A 20,383-nucleotide genomic window follows, 5' to 3' on the forward strand; every position below is an offset into this window, starting at 1 on the left:
GGCTAGTACTTGCTAAGATAAGATCGATTTTGGCAATTGGCAAACCCTATAAGAAAAGAGAGGGCGGGTGGGTGGTGCTAGTACCTGTCAAAACCGATTTTGGCAAATGACATATTCTGTAAGAATATTAAGATGAAACTGATTTTAGCAATTGACGTATCCTCTAAAAAAATTAATTAAATTATTATAAGAAAAGACACTAGAGGCTCCAAAACACTTTCAAATTATTTCCAAATAGAAATACCTATAATCTCAAAATTGTTTTAAATTTTTCAAAAAAAAAATATGCTTCCAAAATTAACTCAAAAACAGGTCAGGTCAGAATTTTCTAAAAACAGAACACCAAAGTCCCCCAAAATTGTTTTAAATAATTTACTAAAACAATCTCCATGGGCTCCTAAAATAATATACCATGGGTAACCAAGAGTCTCCCAATTAAAAAAAAACAGTGCAGTAGTCAAGACTTTTTCAAATTCATAAAAAATAAAACACCAAAAGCTCAAAAGATTTTTTCAAGTTCATCCAACAACAAAACATCAGACTCGTTTAAATTTGTTCGAAAGTAACACCAGAGGACCTAAAATTAACTGCGAACTTTTTAAACGCAGGGTTTTGAAAATTTTGACAATTTTTGTTACGTCAAACACTTTTAACTGCTTACTCGCAGAGCGTAGCGAAGAGTTAATCCGCCATTTTCCAGACACCCAGTATGTCGAAATGAAAAAAATCGATTAAAATATTTTTTGCGGAAACCGGCACTGATCTTCTTGTTTCTGTCAAAAAGCATGATTTATGGTGATAAATAGACTTCATCAGGGGTCATGAAGACATATTTATAAGCAAAGTTTGTTCAGGTTTTTATTTTAAATTACCTAGTATTCAAAGCTCATATATTGAACGATAGAACTGTCAAATATTAATTTTTCTTCAGCCTTTTACAAAGTGGGTTTGCAAAGTTACATTTTCTGTTGCAGTTAATATTTTTCAAAATTTTATTTTTTACAACAGATTTCGGTTTATTCACAGTTTTCTTTGTAGATTTTTCTTTTTTCTTTAAGTTTGACTGATTTTTTTTTCTTTTTTCACTTTATAAACTTATAAACGTCGGTGTTTCATTATTTTTTTTCTTTTTTGACTTAGAGAATGAAGAGTTACAAACTGCATAATTTTTGAAGTTTATTTTTAACACGAGATTTTCCTTACATTCTTAAATTTGTGATGCGTTGATGAAGTCACATTTTCTGTTGCGTTGAATTGTTTCGAAAATTTTGTTACATTTAATAGTTTTTTTTTTTTTAAATAAGAATTCGCTTTTGCGCTATATAACTTTTACTTTATTCACGTTATATAAAAGTTTCCTCCTTATTCAATTTTTTGGTATCTCGCCATTTGTTGCTTTTTCTGTATGACCACAATAGACATACGAATTCCAAAATATGTTGACTTTTTTAAGAGAAACTAAATTAATATTATTTCTTGTGACGGTTTTTCGTGCTGTTCCTTACGTGGTTTCTAGTTTTTTATTTTCATTTCTTCCTTCTGAAAATCTTTTTGATTCTTTTCTTGTTCATATTTTGTGAAGTTCGTTATCTCACCGTTCGTTTCTTTTTACTTTCAAATCATAAAATAAGGAAGTAATCATCCATCCGACGAATCGCTAGTTTAATGTTTTCTCGACGTTTCATGACTCCTAAAGTACGAAAAAATAGGTCTCCCGTTTCGGTAATTCTTTTGTCTATCGTCTGCCGTCGTCTGTTGTTGGACATATAATCTCCACGGGATTGTGCCTTATGAATTCGCCTTGAGTTTTTCCCGTAGACATATAAATTTTCACAAAAAAATTCAAATTGTATAACAACATTCGAGTGTTTTTTCCTTTACAGTGTATCGTTTTGTAATACGACATAAATTTCAAATTTCAAAGGCAACATTTATCGTAAAATAATTTTTATTTGTGTTAGTCATAACACAGTTTAAGAGCTTTTCAGGAAACTGCATTTACTGATAATACAGACATATTTCCGAAAAATTATAATTACTGTATTCGAATAAGATGCACGCAACGGAAAAGAACTAAAATTAAGTTGATTAGCATTTTGACTTGCGTGCATTCTGTCAAAATTGTAAATTAGTGTCTTATTGATAACTATTGGATTCGAATTACATAATTCATGATTAGTCTGTAACGGATCTTATATTTAAACTATTGTAATCACGCATTAATTTAAGCAAATAATAATCAAATCGTCCTGATGATGCCAACTTGGTTGGGAAACTCGTTGGCCTCGTGTTTTTCGTGTTTTAAAACGAAATTAAATACTTTACCGTGTTTCTTAGTTAATCTTTACCAACAATTGTTAAGATATGAAGAGCACCTTATTAACTTTAAGTGTGTAAAGGTGAGAGCATCAGATCAAGGTCAGTGAGTTATTTGATATAAACCCTGCGTAAACATCGTAATGGAGAATTGACAACTTTATAACCTCCGCGTATGACGCCAAAATATACTGTAGATATTTATCCGCTAGCAAGATGATGTTCGTTATAGAACCGTACTAAAAGCAAAAACGCGGAAAGATTGATAATTTGACAGCAACCCACATATTGGATTTCCTCGTGAAAAGCCAAGTTTTTTTTAAACGAGAACGACTTACGAAGCACATTTTATAGGGTAAATTATGAGGGTAATACCAGTATTACACAAATTGTGAAAAGTCGGGAAATGTGAATAATGGTGTCATTACTAAAAGTGCCGAGGATATCATGAATAATCTGCCACTTTATAAAATGACTTCTTGATATATTATACTTTTGATCTCGTTTGTAAATTTACTTTTAAGCGTTGCAGAAGTATAATTCTTGCCACCGTAAAAGCCACCAAAAAAATTTTAAACAATATTTCTTAGCGATATGAACACTATATCGCATAAATCAACGCCTACAATTGTTGCTGGGAGATAGGAATTATTTAAATGTTTTTTATTTTTGAATACATTTACTTGCTACGTTTTTGAACGAGTTTAATTAAAGTTGTCTTAGAAGTTCGTCGAAATAAATGCTTTGTGTCGCTCTACCAAAACAAGTTTTTAGGCTAATGTTCGTCAAGGCGGGTTAATTAGTAGTAATAAGCATAAATAGCCCTAGTACAAAAATCTCGACTCGAACAATCTGCAGGAGACATCGAGGAACTGAACCGATCTTTGGATTAACTAGACGAAGTGAATGGTCAATTAATTTAATCACTAATGCAGTGACATTATCTATTTATCAAAACGTTAAACTCATGTTCGACTTTTGTCCAGTCATGCTACATACAAATTTTACAGATTTCAACGACGATTACATCCGGACTTACATAACGACGGTTTTTTGTCAATTTTTACAAAAAATGCGCACAACTGAAAAATATGTATGTTTTAGGTGGCGGGAGCGCAGGTCGCGACACTTCTCATGTACTATTTAATTTTATAGAACGACGCGAAACGAACCATGCGACGTTTAAAAAAGATCGCTGAAGCGAGTAAAGTTGGCGATTTGTCAGATATGTTGGATACGTAGGTGGTGGAGCTCGCGGAACGAGCATTCCGTGTGCCAATCAATATTTTCGATCTCGCTGAAACGTTTGAGGTGAAATAGAGCATGTTAAGGTTAATACTCAGTAGCACTGTAATTAGTTAAAATTCAAATGAATTTTTCATTTTTGTGTGTTAGAGTAGTATAATATTTCATAAAGATTGGAATTACCGAATCCGTGTAGGTGTAAATGTTATTATTTCATTTTTTGTCAGTGGGGGCCGGCTAAATTCGCATTTGTGAGTCTATTACGTGCTTTTATTTCATGGCATTCAATATAATTTTTTACCTGGCTGGTGTAAGTGCTTCGAATGTATCAGAGGTAGTTTAATTAGCAGGGGAGGCAATGTGGGGACGTGGAGCAAATTGAAAATGGTATTATCCTTCAGTCTGCTTTAAAGTTCTCTGTTCTCAGTGGTAGCGTTGCTTATTAATTTATAATGAAGCGTTTCATATTTTTAAAACTATCTCCCGTCTCTCTCAACTTCTTACTTGGATGACTTTAATTAGTTTTTTGTTACTTTTAAGTAAAATTGTATTCGTAAGTTATAATTAAACTTTTCATTAATACGTTTTAGTACTCCTTAGGCAAAAATTACATCCGGTTCCCAACAATTACAAGTAAATTCTTGAAATTATGAAATGTAGTACATAACAGCTTAATCAGTGTAACGAACTGTGTTTACATTTATATTCTCATTTAACTTTATAAAACGTCTAGGTTAAATAATAATTATTTTTGTAAATGAGTTCTCTTTGTATAAATTATTACTTAAAAAAGATCATTATTGGCGACTTTTTGACATTTAATTCTTGGGATTGGTCATTATCGCTGTTGATTAAAATTTGAATTTGATGGAAATTAGCAAAACTTTTAATTACGCGATAAATTCGCTTGACCCGCACGCTAGAAAATGAGTATTGTCGCTAGGTAATCCGATTTCACTTCTTCAGTACGGGCTTAAGAGTTTTTGTGTGTGTGACAACGCCTGATCACATTTACCGCATAAAATATTGTAATAGTTTCATTCACCTAACAATTTCTAAAGATAAGTCTGATCATAATAAAAAAAACTGCTTTTCATGAATCGGCAATTATCGAATCATTGGAATTGTCTAATGGGGAACTTGTCCATTAGAAGGCGACTGACCTGCTGTGAACTTTACAGTATTTTTATGTGAATTGTATGTTTTAGCATTTTAGAATAAAAAAAGTTGATTAAACAAAACCAGATTCAAATGTACTTTAATAAACACAAATATGCGCCGCTCTCCGTCTTTTTTCATTTAATTAACCAAGTTAGAACGTATGAGAAAATTATGGCAATTATTTGTAAAATAACCAAAATTAATTAATTAAATGGTCCACATAGTTGAGGCGGTGGGACGCGAAACGCGGACTTAATGACATTTTTATGTAGGGCTCGTTTAATTATTTTCAGTTGGCTAAACGAGTAGTTAATTATTCATTTGTACACTGTGCTTGTTAATGTTTCTACATAAACATTAAAATTTCATGCATTCATACCGCGCTTTTATTGTCGGGAAAAGTGACCGTTTCATGCAAATACTCCGATGGAAATTTTATGTGTATCAAGCAAGCAATTTGAATAATGCGCTCACTCCTCGTCCCACACTCATCGGATCGCCCGAAGAAAAGTCCGAATTCCTGAGGCTTGCGAATCTTAATTGTCGCAAAAATTCGTGTACTTCTGAAGCTGCTCTGCTACTTTCCGAAACGTGTTATCTCCGAACGCATCCATCTCGCTATCTGCATTCGACTTTTATTAATGACCGGTGCGTGCTTTGTGCGCTCTTTTTGCCGAATGGGTCATAAAGAGAAAATATTCTTGGAAAAGCCGAGTGCCAAAATATTAGGGCCAGATGCAGTTGTGATTATGAGAAACACATTGAACTTCCGGTCTGTAAGTTTAATGGGACATATGCTGCAATATGCAATGTGATATTCCGTTGGCCATTCGGTGCGTTTGACTTCGTTACAACCCTCAGCTACACTGTTATTTGTAAAGGAGAATTGGGAAATTGTGGCTTTATCGAATTCTGTCGTTCGTCAAAATTATCGAACCAATTACTATTTTATTGAATGTACTTTATTTAAAGTTTGTCCAGTAAAGCTTGTTTATACATACTATTCCTGGCTTCTCAAAGTGATTACATCAACAGACCTAAGAAATGGTTCGAAATTTTAACTTTTTCTCACTAACATGGACTTTATCGATTTGAGAAATAGTTTTTCAAATTTTTGTGAAATTCTGGTGACACTACGTTGTTTTTATCAAAACTAATATAGCGTTTCACAGCTTGCAATGAATAAAATTAAAATATAGATTTTCCGTTTCCTTTTGTCATCCAATGACAACTTAATCTCATCTCAGAAAAAAATTGGGTCATTAAATTTTGCAGTTTATCCGAGAGACTACAAAAAATACCAATTAATATTAACTGAGGAATTGCAGAATATTAAGTAAAATATATTTATTGATTCGTCAGAATGATGATGTTATTTTAAATGAACATGTTTATGTCTACCTACTAAAAAGTTGATGACATTAATTAAAAAACTTTATTAGATTATTTTCACGAGTGCATAGAAATATATAATAAAAAAAAGTGAATCGGAGTAGAATATAACTCTAGATTGTCATTTTAAAAAGTTAATCCATGATTTTAATTTAACAATACGTAGATGTCCACATTTTTTTGCCTCTACAGCTATGATTTATTCATCCATCCCTATTTTTGTAAATTTTTGAAAAAAAAAATGTACTTACAACAATTTTTTTTAAATTTAATTTAAATCCTACAAAGCCACATTATTTGTTCATCCGTTTCAAAAATTTCAAACAGCTGCTGAACTGTTAAAGAATGAATAAATTAATTTTACTTATTTACTAAAAAATGATATACCTAAGTATTTAATTTTTCCAAATTTCCAAAAACCCAGTTTTATTTTTTATTTTAGCAGGAGCAAAATTTGCTCAATAAACTTTTGTAATTTATTTAAGAAACTCGGACTTCAGGGACAAAGGAAATTCTGTCGATTTGTGGAGGGTTTTATGTCAAAATATTGAAATATTATTTAACGAGGTGTATAAAAATTGAACTAAGATTATTTACACAGACGAAGAAATCCCGCTTGTTCGAAATTAAAAAATTAATAAACTCTGTGCACAAAAAAAAGGGTCAAAAGTTCATAGATATGTTTTGAAAAATTGAAATTTTTGAAAAGTTGCGTAAAAATCCTCAAAATTGAGAAGATATAAATCTCAATGCGCTGCTTCGAAAAACAGAATGTGTTAATGGTACTGGACCAAAATTTTCGAAAAATTCGGTTTTCAGATTAAATTTTTTAAGTATTTCGAAAATTGTCATTATTCGTTTAACTAATCCTAGAAAAATCGTTGGAATTTTCGAAGACATTAAGCCCATAATAACTTCCACAAGTCCAAATCTACAGAAAATGACTTGGGACCTTTGTTTCAAGGGTACTCGAAAAAGTTCAAAAAATTCATAAATAAGCTACATCGAAAAATTGAAATTTTGAAAAATTGCCTAAAAATCCTGGAAATTTGTGGATTATAGATTTCGACCAGCTGATTCGAAAAACGTAATGTTTTACTGGTATCGGAGCAAGATTTTCGAAAAATTCGGTTTCAAAATGGGTTTTTTAAAAATTTCGCAAATTGCCAATTCTCGTTTCATCCATTTTGGAAAAATCGTAGGAATTTTCGAAGAAATGAAGCCGACAATAACTTCGATAAATTATGGCTCGAAACGAGTTTTGAAAAGTTGCCTAAAAATCCTCAAAAAATTCTGGAATAAAGATTTGGACAAGTATTTTTTAAATATTTCGAAATTTGTCGTTTTTCATTTTATCGATTCTGAAAAATTGTTGGAATTTTCGAAGGAATGAAGCCGAAAAACTTCTGAAATCAAAATCTACAAAGAAGTTACTTTAGGTAACTTTGGAAGAGTGCTCGAAGAACGCTAAAAAAATTCATATTGAAAAATTGAGATTTTTAAAAAGTTGCCCAATCATCAAAAAATTCTGACAATCCAACTCGAAAATTCTTAACCAATACAATGGCAGAATTGTTTGAAATTTGTCCAATGGCATTCACCGAAAAATGTTTTCAGTGAAAAAACATTCTTCTGTCAGGCAACAACACTGTTTTTCAGCGAAATAAATTATGTCAAATTAATTTGTCAAACTTGTCAAATGAACTTTAATAAAAAAAACGATAATACAAATTACTTTTCTGTTGGCGTTAAAGGCATAATCTTCCAAAATACTGGCCACCTCGTTCATTTCGACTGCTTTATTTAGAGAAAACTTGCGTATTTCACAAAATTCTGTAAACTGCTTCCAAATTGAATCTTGCGTTCTTGCGGTCTTTCGGCACTGACTTTCTTTCACTGCATTTCGAATTTCATACACAGTCTTATTACCAAATCTTGCTCCCAGAATTAAGAAAATCAACCAGCAGCACACACAAAATTTGATGTTTAGAAATTTATTTACGTTTTATTTTGTTGTTTTGTTACTATTTAGACTAAGTAGGTATGGTTACTCAACGAATACGCTAACTATAAATTATGTGAATTATTGTCCGTAAAAAGTAAATAAAAATTTTCTCTTTGGATTGTCAAGCCGAATATAACTCGTGATCTGATTTTTTCTGCAAAATTTGTGTGAAAATTAACTCGTAGCTGTTGCTTTTGGAAAATCACACTCGTCTCCTTCGTCGACTCGTGTGATTTTCGTCGCAACAGCTACTCGTTAATTTGTGTCACAAATTTTGTCGGAAAAAATCAGACCACTTGTTATATTATATTTGAAAAAATTTTACGATACAGATTTTGATGAGTTGATTGGACAAATATGACGTATTAATGGCTTCGGATCAAGATTTTCGACAAATTCGGATTAAAAATTTGGAAAATTGTCATTTTAATCTTATCGATTCTGGAAAAATTGTTGGAATTTAAAAAAAAAATGAAGCCGAAAAAACTTCTGAAGTCAAAATCTACAAGGACATACTTTAGATACCTTGCGAAGGGTTCTCGAAGAACGGTCAAAAAATTCATGTTGAAAAATTGACGTTTTTCAAAAGTTGCCTAAAAGTCCTGAAAAAATTCTCAACGAGTTGATTCGAAAAATATAACGTGTTAATGGGCTCGGACCAAGATTTTCGACAAATTTGTATTGATAATGGAATTTTTTAAAAATTTCGAAAATTGTCAATTTAATTTTACTTCGGAAAAATTGTTAGACTTTTTGTAGAAATTTTCAAGAAAATGTCTGGGTAATTTTCGAATGGTGCTCGAAAAACGGTAAAAAATCTCATATTGAAAAATTCAGATTTTTGAAAAGTTGGCCAAGTTTCTTAAAAATTTTGGAGGATATAAATCTCGACGAGTTAATTCGAAAATATAACGTCCTGATCGTCCAGATAAGATTTTCCAAAAATTTCATTAGAAACTGAATTTTTTTAAATATGTATCTTGAAAATTGCCATTTTTCATTTTATCGATTCTGGAAAAATTGTCGGAATTTTCGAAGAAATGAAGGCGAAAGTAATTTTCACAAATCGAAATCTTCAAGAAAATTACTTTAGGTAACTTTCGAAGGGTATTCGAAAAACGGTGACAAAATATATTGTTATGAAATAAACCCATACGACGCCTATGGGTTTTAGTACATACGACGACGCTGACTCATTGTCCATGACGGCGGCCGGAGAAGAACCTGGAAGCAGATGTCATGACGGGTGTTCGAGAATAAGCCTAGAAGCGGTGACGGAGACCTTCGAGAAGGACCATGCGGCTGTTTAAATGGGAACCACCGTCGGAAGCAGCTAGTATAGCTTAGACAAAGAGAGCTGAATTCAGTTAACAAGTCGAGTCCAACGAGTATCGAGAAAATACAGTCAATGTTGCGCCGGAATTGTTTTGTATATAATCGCTCTGTAATTAGTCGTGTAAATCCGAGTTACTAAGAAATATTTTTTTATTAACAATATCTTAAAAAATTGAGATTTTTTTTAAAAGCTACCAAAAATGAAAAAAAATTGGGATATTAATCTCAACGAGTAGATTCGAAAAATATATAATGGTCTCGGACCAATATTTTCCACAAATTCGGCGTAATCATGGGTTTAAAAATCTTGAAAATCGTAATTTTTCATTTTATCGATTGTGGAATTTTCGAAAAGATGAAGCCTATAATAACTTTTTCAAGTGGAAATTTACAAGAAAAAGCTTATAGATAATTTTTGAAGAGTGTTTGAAAAACGGTAACAAAATTCGCTTTGAGAAATTTAAATTTTTGAAAAATTATCTAACAATCCTCAAAAAATTTTGGGATCTAGATCCGACGGGCTGAATCGAAAATTATGACGTGTTAATGGTTTAGAACCAAGATTTTACAAAAATTCGGATTCATAATGGGATTTTTTTAAAATTTCGAAAATTGTCGTTTTATTTTGATCGATTTTGGAATAATTGTTGGAATTTTCGAAGAAAAGGAGCCCAATATACCTTCTACAACTCGAAATTTACAAAAAGTTTCTTTAGGTAATTTTTGAATCGTGCTGGAAAAACGATCAAAAAGTTTATTATATTGAAAAATTGATATTTTCTGAAAAGTTGCGCAATTTTCTCAAAAATTTCGGGGACAGATATCTCGACTAGCTAATTCAAAAAACATAGCGTGTCAATGCTCTCAGAACAAGATTTTAGAAAAATTCGGTTTGAAAACGAATTTTTTGAAAATGGAAAAATTGTTGGAATTTTCGAAGAAATGAAGTCAAAAATAACTTCTACAATCTAAATAAAAAAATATGTGTATCTTTAGGTAATTTTAGAATGCTGCTAGAAAAGCGGCCAAAAAGTTCGCATTGAAAAATCGAGATTTTTTGAAAAGTTGTCTAATTTTCTCAAAAATTTCGAGGACAGAAATCTCGACTAGCTAATTCAAAAAACATAGCGTGTCAATGCTCTCAGAACAAGATTTTAGAAAAATTCCGTTTGAAAACGAATTTTTTGAAAATGGAAAAATTGTGGGAATTTTCGAAGAAATGAAGTCAAAAATAACTTCTACAATCTAAATAAAAAAATATATGTATCTTTAGGTAATTTTCGAATGCTGCTAGAAAAACGACCAAAAAGTTCACATTGAAAAATCAAGATTTTTTAAAATGTTCCCCAATTTTGTCAAAAATATCTGGGGTAGAAATCTCTATGAGCTAATCCAAAAAACATAGCGGGTTAATGGTCCCAGAAGAAGGTTTTCGAAAAATTCGGTTTGAAATCGACTTTTTTGAAAATAGAAAAATTGTTAGAATTTTCGAATAATGAAGCCGAAAATAACTTCTACAAATGTATATTAAAAAAAATGTCTATAGATAATTTTCGAATGGTGCTCGAAAAACGGTGATCTTTTGCTCGAGTTGCTCTTATAACGATTAGATATAAAATGTTAATACATAATTTGTATCTATTATTTTTCCTTATTCTTACTGCTACAGTTTGTACCATTATATCTACATTGTTTTTCTTTTTGTTTCCTGTAATTGGGTGCTTACCTGTTGGAAATAAACATTATTATTATTATTATTATTATGGAAAAATTTGGATGCCAAGGACAAAAACTCAAGGCGAATTCATCCAGGTGTATGTTATATTATAAAATTTAAATGGTATTTATCAAGCTAAATTTTGAGGTGACGTCATCAAATTGTTCCTGGGGATGATTTGACAAATTTTGAGCGTGATGTTTTCAAGATGCATCTAAAATTTGACAGTTGGTCGGGTAGTTTGGAGATTATCGGAAAGACCAGACAGAAAACAGACGACAGATAAACAGACCGACAGACGGAAACGGGAGACTTATTATCTCACACTATCTTAATGAAACGTAGAGAAAATATGAAAGTAGCTATTAGACGAATGGATCCTATTATAATACATATTTTCTTAGCTTCAGCTCGGGAAGTAAAAATATATGGCAATATACCATAAAAACTAAATTTAATGATATGTTGTAATGGTCATGTCACCGATGTCTAATAACTTTAGTCTAACAATATTTTTACATAGTGTAGTTCTATTTTGAACACAAAAACTGAAATCTAAAATTTGTTCATAATATTGTTGTTTTTTGAGAGAAAAAAAATCTTGGCAATATTTCATTAGCATCGATTGTATTGTTATTTAGGTCACACAAGCGCAGCACAATTGCTTATGTTTTAACAATGATGAAATCGCAGTGAATAAATAATAACTTGTCGAACAAACATAACGCTTTATTCCACAATTTTTAAAAAGCGTGTTTTTAACGAATAGTCCATTTTGATAAGGTTATTATTATTAAATTGATCACACTGTAAATTTGTTTATTTTTTTAGCATTTTTCTTTATGGAACCAGTTATTGTTCATTTAAAAACTAGAGATTTGTTGATTATGATTCCAATACTTACGTTACCTTATTGAAATGAACCGGGTGTATGTACATAAAAAATAAAACACACCGATTGCTTTAAATCTTGCTCCCGGAAGGCAGTTTTTTGTCGAATAAGTAGATAGATCTTTTTATAACCAATATTTTTATTATAATCAATGAGTTCAGAGTTAAGAAAGAAAGCAATAATTATTATTTATAACCCGGTTTTCAGTGAAGTTATTTTTTTAATACTATGTCTGAAAAATAAACCATTGGAGTACCTAGTCAATTTATATGGCGCCAGAGTTGGAGCATTTCTTAAAAATGAATTTCCAAAACGCATTTATTTGAAAATTTTGTTATATAAGTTTATGAATACTTTGTATTAAGGAAATAACAAAGCGTGAACTCAATTGAAGGTGATTTTCGTTTGTAGTTTTTTATATCAACAAATTTGTTTCCTTTTCAGGTAGTAGTTCTGCAGCAATTCTGTCTAAACAGTTTAGGTGAAACACCCTGTACATTTGCGTCTTATTAAATATGTAGGTCAAATTTTCGTTTTTCTGCGTAAAGTATTCTACACTTTGAGGATAAATGTTTCATTGTGTCATATCTAGTATGGTTTACGTATGATGGAGTGCCACAAAAGTAGGAAACAATGAATATAAAATGTAGTTGCTCGTCAATACCAACAAAAGCCTATCGAAAAATAACATTTTATTAATGATTCCTTCTCAAGCGCTTCATGTTAAGTACAGAAAACACCATTACTCCATAACTGTATTTGGTAAACTGACTAGTCGACGACATAACACATACTTTATAACACAAAGAAATATCTTCGCCCCCTTATCCCCAACTGTTTAAAAGTGTCCACGGAGAGAATCTTTATCTTCCCTGATTCACGCTTCCTCAAATCCCCGTTTTCGCAAAGTCCTCGGCAACTTTGCAGTGTAGGGCTGTGTGCGTGTACAAAAACCCAAGTAAGGAAACTGAAAGTCAGGGTGGTGCAGAGGACTAAAATGCGATTGCGACATATGGCTGGCTGGTAAACGCATTGCAGGGTCTAATGTCTCTCTCTGTATCGAATTACCGCTGGTCCGCCTTTCAACCCCGGTAATTTCTCTTACCTAAACACCCTCTCTGTATGGCACGTTTTGTGTTTTTAGGATATCCTGGTGTTTATTTTAATGAGACTGCAACGACGTTCTATGAAAACCTTTTATTTTTATTTTTATAGGAGTCGTTTAGTAAAATTGTTTTTTTTCGCTTTTACGGGTTTGCTTTAAGATGCGTACCTATCACTACCAATAATAGGATTGTGCTTTTTATTGACTGGCACGCGTGTTTTGCATGATTCGAATCGGTATTGACAGAAAGTTGAAAGCTTTATAAATAAGCTGCAGCGTGGTAGTCAATTATGTAAATATTAATAACGCAACATAATTCATTACCTTTCTTATCGGTATTGTAGTTTTCAAAATATGAAAATGAGATTGTTTTATGTGTGGCCACCTACTCACACTTTGACATTCTATTTTTTAATGTGCTCATATAACTTATTGCTCCTAGATTCCTTAAGAATTTTTTACACACATAAGTAGATAAGTTTTTGTTTGTGTTCTAACAGTTCTAGTGTGGTCTTGTGGATACTATTCAATTTAGAGTAATTATCTTTGTGCGCGGCTATTTTTAAAGAACACAAAGTAATACATGGCTTGTGAAATGAACAAAACTTGCCAGAAGTTTTAGATAAGTGAACAGCTGTTTCGAATTTTGCTCCTAAAATATTATGAGACGTTTCCTGATTCATACTTGTTCGAACAAATAACTACTTAATATTGAATAAAATGTACATTTTTAAAAAGGAATGACTTGTGGTATATAGAGGACCCACCCAAATTTGACAAGAGTGAGCAATGTGGACACAAATAAAAAAAATACACGAAAAGGTTGACAGAAATTTAACGGAACGGCAGATTTATGTGACAATATTTTGATTTGTTTTTTTTTTCACGTAACGATGCTCTTGTTCCTACATAAAAACAGGTTATTTAATTCTTGAATGTGATAAAATACAGTGTGCTTTAAAAAATAATGAACTAGAAGTTTAGAGAGTAACAAATTTACCAAATTTGTTCTTTTTGAGATGTGGATTTCATTATAAAATTATAGTTTTATTTTCAAGCGAGTATGTTAATACGAATCAATTGAATTAATTTAGTTACGTATGGTGAAAGTTAGTGCAAATATTAATATTTCACCGAAATATGGAAACTTATATGAAAACAAAACGTCTGAGGATAAATTTCGAGATTCTTCTTAATTTAATATTAGTAAATTTTAATAACAGAAAATGAATAATACTAATTTATTGATAAAATTGCATGAAACTACTGTGGTTTCGTGGAAATATTATTATAAATATTATTTTATTAGAAATTATAATTTTGTGTTCATTTATTTGTGCTGTGCCTGCTTATGAAGCTATGATTTTTACTTCCCCAGCGTGAACGAAGAAGGTATTGTAATAGTAGGATCCATTCGACGAATTCCTAGTTTCTGTGAGTATTTTCGACGTTTCGTGATCTTTAGAGTACGAAAAAATAGGTCACCCGTTTCCGTCTGTCTATCTGTTTACCTGTCTGTCTGCCGTCTGTGTCGATTTCATTAGACAGATAATTTTGGAAACTAACGGACCGATTTTTGTTAAATGTTAATGTGAATATTGTGTAGATAGTAAAACGCTAAACAAAATTTTTTTTAAGTAAATGCTAATTACTTTTTATAAAATAACATACTTGTGGTTTATAAATCCGTTTTGTTTTTTAATCCAGATTTTGTGACTGACTGCGGTGAAGAATTAAATAAGAAATGATCATTATAACAGCTACTTACACAAAATAATAATGTTCGGAAGGTTTTGACACATTGTAGTTTAATTAATAATTTTAGTCGCTATGTGCTCAATCGTCGCATTCTTTTGATGTGTAAAAACATAAATAATCGAAGTTAAGCATGCCCTGATAATATATGTTTCTCTATGTTATCTGCTTTAAATATATTACAGGGAATCATAAAAAAATATTTTTTATTTTTCGAAGAAGCAGCTGTGTTATTTCCAATGTACTTCCGGGCTGAGGGCACTTCGGACCAATTTTTTCTGTCTTATGTTTTTGTTTCTATAATCTAGATAAATAATTTTTGTCATCATCATCAAAATATTGTTGATTTATTTAACTTTATATTTGTACCCAAAAAATATTTAGGCAAGTAATTTTAGTGTCTTTATTTTATCAACGGCATTAAATTAGCGTCTGCTAAACAGTGAACTTGTTGTTTAGTGGAAGCCAACAATAGACTGCTTGGAATTATGGTAACGATAATTTACAACCCTGATTTCCTCGTCGATTGCTGGTCTGAAAAGAACAAAGGTTCTATGAATTAGATGAGAATGGACACAATTTAAGTTATAATGGTTAACGACGTCCGATTCGCAAAACCTTTGATGTTTTCGGACAAGCAAAAAATCATCATCATTATAACCTGAACAGTTTTTTGGAAACAAAATCAGTGTTCACTATTTAGCGGACTTTACTTTACAAGGTAGTGAATTCTAAAAAAAAAATCGAGTATTGAATTTAGTTCGTTAGTTTCATTTTGATGTGTTACTCTCATTATAAACCTTGAAGATGGAGAGCTTGTCCGAAACTGGTCGGCCGACATAAAAAATATATTATTTTTGAAACATTTACTAGAAGAAAAAGGATAAATTATTAAATATTGGTCATTTGATTTTTAAATAAATCACTTTCATAGATGCTTAATGTCTTGTATAAAGTGATATTAAAGAATTCGACCAACAAAATTTTCAATACATTAGAGTAAAAATTTTTGTAAGATCTGACAGAATTTATAGATTTTAGAACATTTTAGTTTTTGATCTCTTTTTGAAAATTGATGACGTCATATGTAGAAATTATTAAGTACATGTTTGTCAAGAAATATGTTGTGATATTTTTTGTCTTTAGTAATTTGCTATTCTTGCGTCTATATACCGAGGCAAATCTGCTTTTACTTGGTTTTCGGGTTCTGCTAATTAAAGAGATTTATTTGGTGGGAAAACGACGTATAATATGACCATTACAAGTAACGATTTAGTTTAAAGCTAAAGGCACATCTGACCTTATTCAAATACCCATATTGAAGGAGTACTATTTACATATATTTACATTTATCCTTATCAAACACTCGATGGCATTATCTCAAAAGATATCCAATAAATTTGTAGTGAAAAGTACGCCTCGGCCCTTGAATATGATAGGAAAATTTTAATATTTTAGAATTCTTGCATAAAAAAATTGAACATATTTACAGATTTTTATCGATTGCTTCAGGAAAGCTATATTAAATTTTCATTAAATTATTGCCGTCATTCAAACAAAATTATTTAGTAAACCTTGTCTCAAATGATTTAGTTGCAATTTAATACATTTCATCGTTGGTTTTGACACTGATGACTTTCAAGTATCAACAATTTATTCACGAGATGGTATATTTTGTGAAATATTGCAAAAACTACTTATTAGATTTCACCCAAATTTGTAAGATTGATTAATATGTATATACCACTCCCTCCAAACAATTGATGACGTCATTTTATTAAATTATCTGATAAATTCAGTATTTCTAAAAAATAGTTCATACAGACAAAAATTCTGTTTCTGATCGTTTTTGAAATATTGTCAAAAATCGTTTTTTTTTTTGTAAGACGTTTACTTATGAATCGATTGTAATAAAATTTTGCTATGACATCTAGTGAGTTTAAAATCTGTATAAAACAATTGTAGAATTCCAAAAATAACGAAAAATTGGAAATTGATAGCCACTAACAGATTTTACTTTTATGTTTTTAGCTTATTTTTCTGTTGAATCATGTTTCTGTCAATATATTCGATGAAAAAACTGTAACTTGTTGACTTTTACTTTTTTTGAACGTAGGTACTTGTTAAAATTATTCATACCATATACGTCTTGTTGCTTGGCCCTCTAACATAGTTCGAAATTAAAACGCCCTCGCAGTTGATCATGATGTCGGTACAACCTCTGTAATCATAATTCCTTGACTTTGATATCGTTACTTTCACTGTATGCTTGCACAATATTGGTTTACTGAGAATTTTCAAAATTCGGTCAACTGCAGAGAAGATGTTATCTGTTATAATGAAATAATTACAAATATGGTTATATTCTGTTCATATCAAGAGAGAAATGTAGACGCTTGTAAGCAAGGATTTACGTTTCACTGGTTTGACATTTGATTGCAGAAACTCTGTATATCCCCATAATTCTGCTTACTTTCAACAATGTCATTAGCTATTACACCTAAAGTTATCTCTCTCCGTTCTACATTTGGCGATACTGCTTTAACAACTGGAACCCAGCGAAGTATGTCACATAAATAGCAAATATTACGATTTTTATTTTCACAATTTAGACATTTTTATCTTCATCGATTGAATTTATGATTTTATGAAATGTACCCAAGTGTTTACTAAAAACCACGGATTTTAATTTTATGGATATAACAAACGGTTTTGTGATAATTTAGCAACATGATATTAGAAAAAGTTTTTTATTACCTACTTTATTTTGATTACTTTTATTATTTATTTTATTGTTTCTTATATCCATATTTATAAAGGAAATTCATGCGCTCGGTTAGATTAGCAAAACCAATAATGAACCACATACTTATTATAACGGTAAAAATCTGATTAGTTCGGTCCATCTTCATCTCGAATTGTATAAACGCAAAACATTAACCAGATCGAGCGCTACATCAATCATACTCAACAAATAAAAAACGGAAATAAGAATTATGATTGCTGACATGGTAGTCACAAAATTTTAGTGCTCGCAATAAATACAAGCCAATTCATCGAAGTCCGGATCACGAGAAGGAATATTTTTTACGAACTCTCGTAAAAATTAAGATTTTTCCATAACCCTGCATTTTTCTTAATGCCGCAATAAAAATGCCCAGAAACAGAATTAAAAATCGACAAAATGACACTAAACGAAAGTGCAAACGGCGACTTGTCACATAAATTCCAATTAGATTTCAATATCGTATTTTATTATGGCCGCGTTTAAACATCCAAGAATCACAAAAAGAGATATTTTACAATTAACCCGAGACACCCGTTCGCAATCGGGTAGGGGAGACGTGTGAACGCGTGGACACAGCGCCGAATTCTTCATTTCCATGTTAATCCGGCCATTTTAGCTCCGACAAGCGCTGCATGCTTTGCACAAAAGGACAAGTCTGCATAATTCTCCGGAAATTACACAGTCACTTGGATTTCCGGAAACGTCCCGGAAACAAGGAGCTGTCGGAATTCCGACGAAGACGAACACGACGAACACGGTTTTGGAAATTTTTTGCCGTTTTTTGTCGGCGCTGACTCCATCAAAATCACTACTTCTAGTCGCTTTTTAATAATAGGTACGTTCAGGCGTGGGTGTCTCGCTTTCTGTAAGTCGAAGGTGAAGGCATAAAAAATCCTAACAGTTCTCGAAATTGATGTACATGGTTTTGTGCACGAACATCAACAATAAGAGTGGTATTATAATGATATATGAGCCGTACTTGTTCACTAACACTCGTGGTGTGCTCAAACGGTTTTGGAGAGTCGGAGTGAGGCACAGAAGTTTGTTATTAGCTGTCCGAGTCTTGTGGGTGGTACTCGATGGTGGGGCCCTGGAACACCTCCTTCAACAGGCTCGGTTTGACCATTTCAATTAAAATTTGCATATTTTCGTATTTATCTCTAAGCGCAAGACAATAAATTTGCGGTTTTTTATTTTTATCTAACGTTTGCGTGGAGAGCGTGGCGACGACTTCGGCAAACACCAAATACCAAGGCCTATCTTACCTACGATCTCGCTACACTAACAAAAAAAGAAATTACCTAAAACGAGTGAGAAAATTTAGCGCTTCGTCGCACCGTCATTTTGGACGATTTTCAAAACTCGTGTAAACAAAACGTCTCTGATTTAAAATTTTTTTCGCAAATGATAAATGTCGGTTATTTATATTAATCGGAAGCGAGTTTTAATTGTCAGTTATGAATCAAGGAGACCTCTGGTGAGGGTTTGTCGAACGCGCGAAGACGTCCTCTGGCGTTGTCTAGCCACACTTGAAGACGCCGGAGGAAGGATAGCGTTATCTAGTTCGTCCGGTGTGTGTCAGATGGCGGCGGCGTCTCCTCTATTTATAAACCCGAACCCGCTAGTGATCGAAATGCCATTTTTCCAATTCTACTAATAACGATGGCATCAATTCCGGTAGCTATTAAACCAGTTATTCGAAAACAAAATTGTATTAAAATTTCATGCATAATGCATTCCATCGGTTCTAAACCCCAAATGTTATCCTGAACCAATTAGTTTGATGTTTTTCATAATGGAAATTTAAACAGACAATTTGTTTTGACGAGGGGTCATCGACTTTGGGGGTTTTCTGAGGGAAATATTCCAACAAAGCGTCGCGCTTGATTGCCTAATTAATTTTGCTAATTTGCTTATTCTCTACCGCTGTTTATTTTTTCTTCTTCTTGGTGTTAAACCAGTGATTAATAGTCTCGTCTACAAAACAATATTTACATTTTACAAGCTGCCGTCTCGTATTTTCCTTGATGGGTTTGTTTTTGTTGTAAATAAGAAGCGCGGAAATTTCTGGTGGTATAAAATTAAGAAGCGGCTATTTTTGTGGAATTAAAACGATTAGCTCGGTTTGAATCAGCACAACAGAATGAAATTCTCAATAAATTCTCAAGTCCTAAATATTTTGCGAGCTACCTACATACTTTCAACGATTTAACTACTTCGAATAAAGATTGTGTTTATAATTAGGGGAACTATGCGGATTAAATTTAGCGAGGAGGATGTCGAAGGCTTTGACGAGGTGAAGTAATACCAAGGAATCGTAGAAATTACGGATTACAACGGCCATACGAGCCATGTTAAGTTATTTATTTTTAGACCCACTTCTGGCATGAAATAGTCTGGCGCTGCTACCATGTTCCCTTTTAATACAGCTAAACCCCAACGCCTGTGATTCTCCAACATTCGTACAACATAAATAAAGGCAAAAATTCCGCTGTGATTATTAATCGTTGTAGATTGTTAGTTAGTGTCGAGTGCTGTGATATTTTCGCAAAATGATGTCCAGACATGGAAAAAAGCACCACCATCATCATCACCACCACCACCACGAGCGCCGCCACCACTACATCCCCTTCGGAAGGAACCGGCGGGTAGGCTTTCGCTACAAACCCAAA

General features: G+C 32.1%; 1 protein-coding gene across 7 annotated transcripts in view; it reads left to right on the top strand.

Moving 5' to 3' along the window:
• Positions 1 to 20,383, top strand: part of Ca-beta (Ca2+-channel-protein-beta-subunit) — a 335,906-nt gene that overhangs the window by 305,681 nt on the left and 9,842 nt on the right. The window contains exon 1 of one of the 7 annotated variants that reach the window (XM_064047438.1): positions 20,009 to 20,359. The exons of the other annotated variants lie outside the window; for them this stretch is intronic. Coding sequence (XP_063903508.1) covers positions 20,264 to 20,359 — 96 coding nt within the window. The 5' untranslated portion in view covers positions 20,009 to 20,263. Of the gene's footprint in view, positions 1 to 20,008; positions 20,360 to 20,383 lie in introns of those variants that run through there. 7 annotated transcript variants of the gene reach the window in all.

Source organism: Zophobas morio, unplaced genomic scaffold (assembly GCF_036711695.1).
Source record: "Zophobas morio isolate AGI-343-1 ecotype UQ-CSIRO unplaced genomic scaffold, CSIRO_AGI_Zmor_V1 ptg000005l, whole genome shotgun sequence".
NCBI classification, from domain to species: domain Eukaryota; kingdom Metazoa; phylum Arthropoda; class Insecta; order Coleoptera; family Tenebrionidae; genus Zophobas; species Zophobas morio.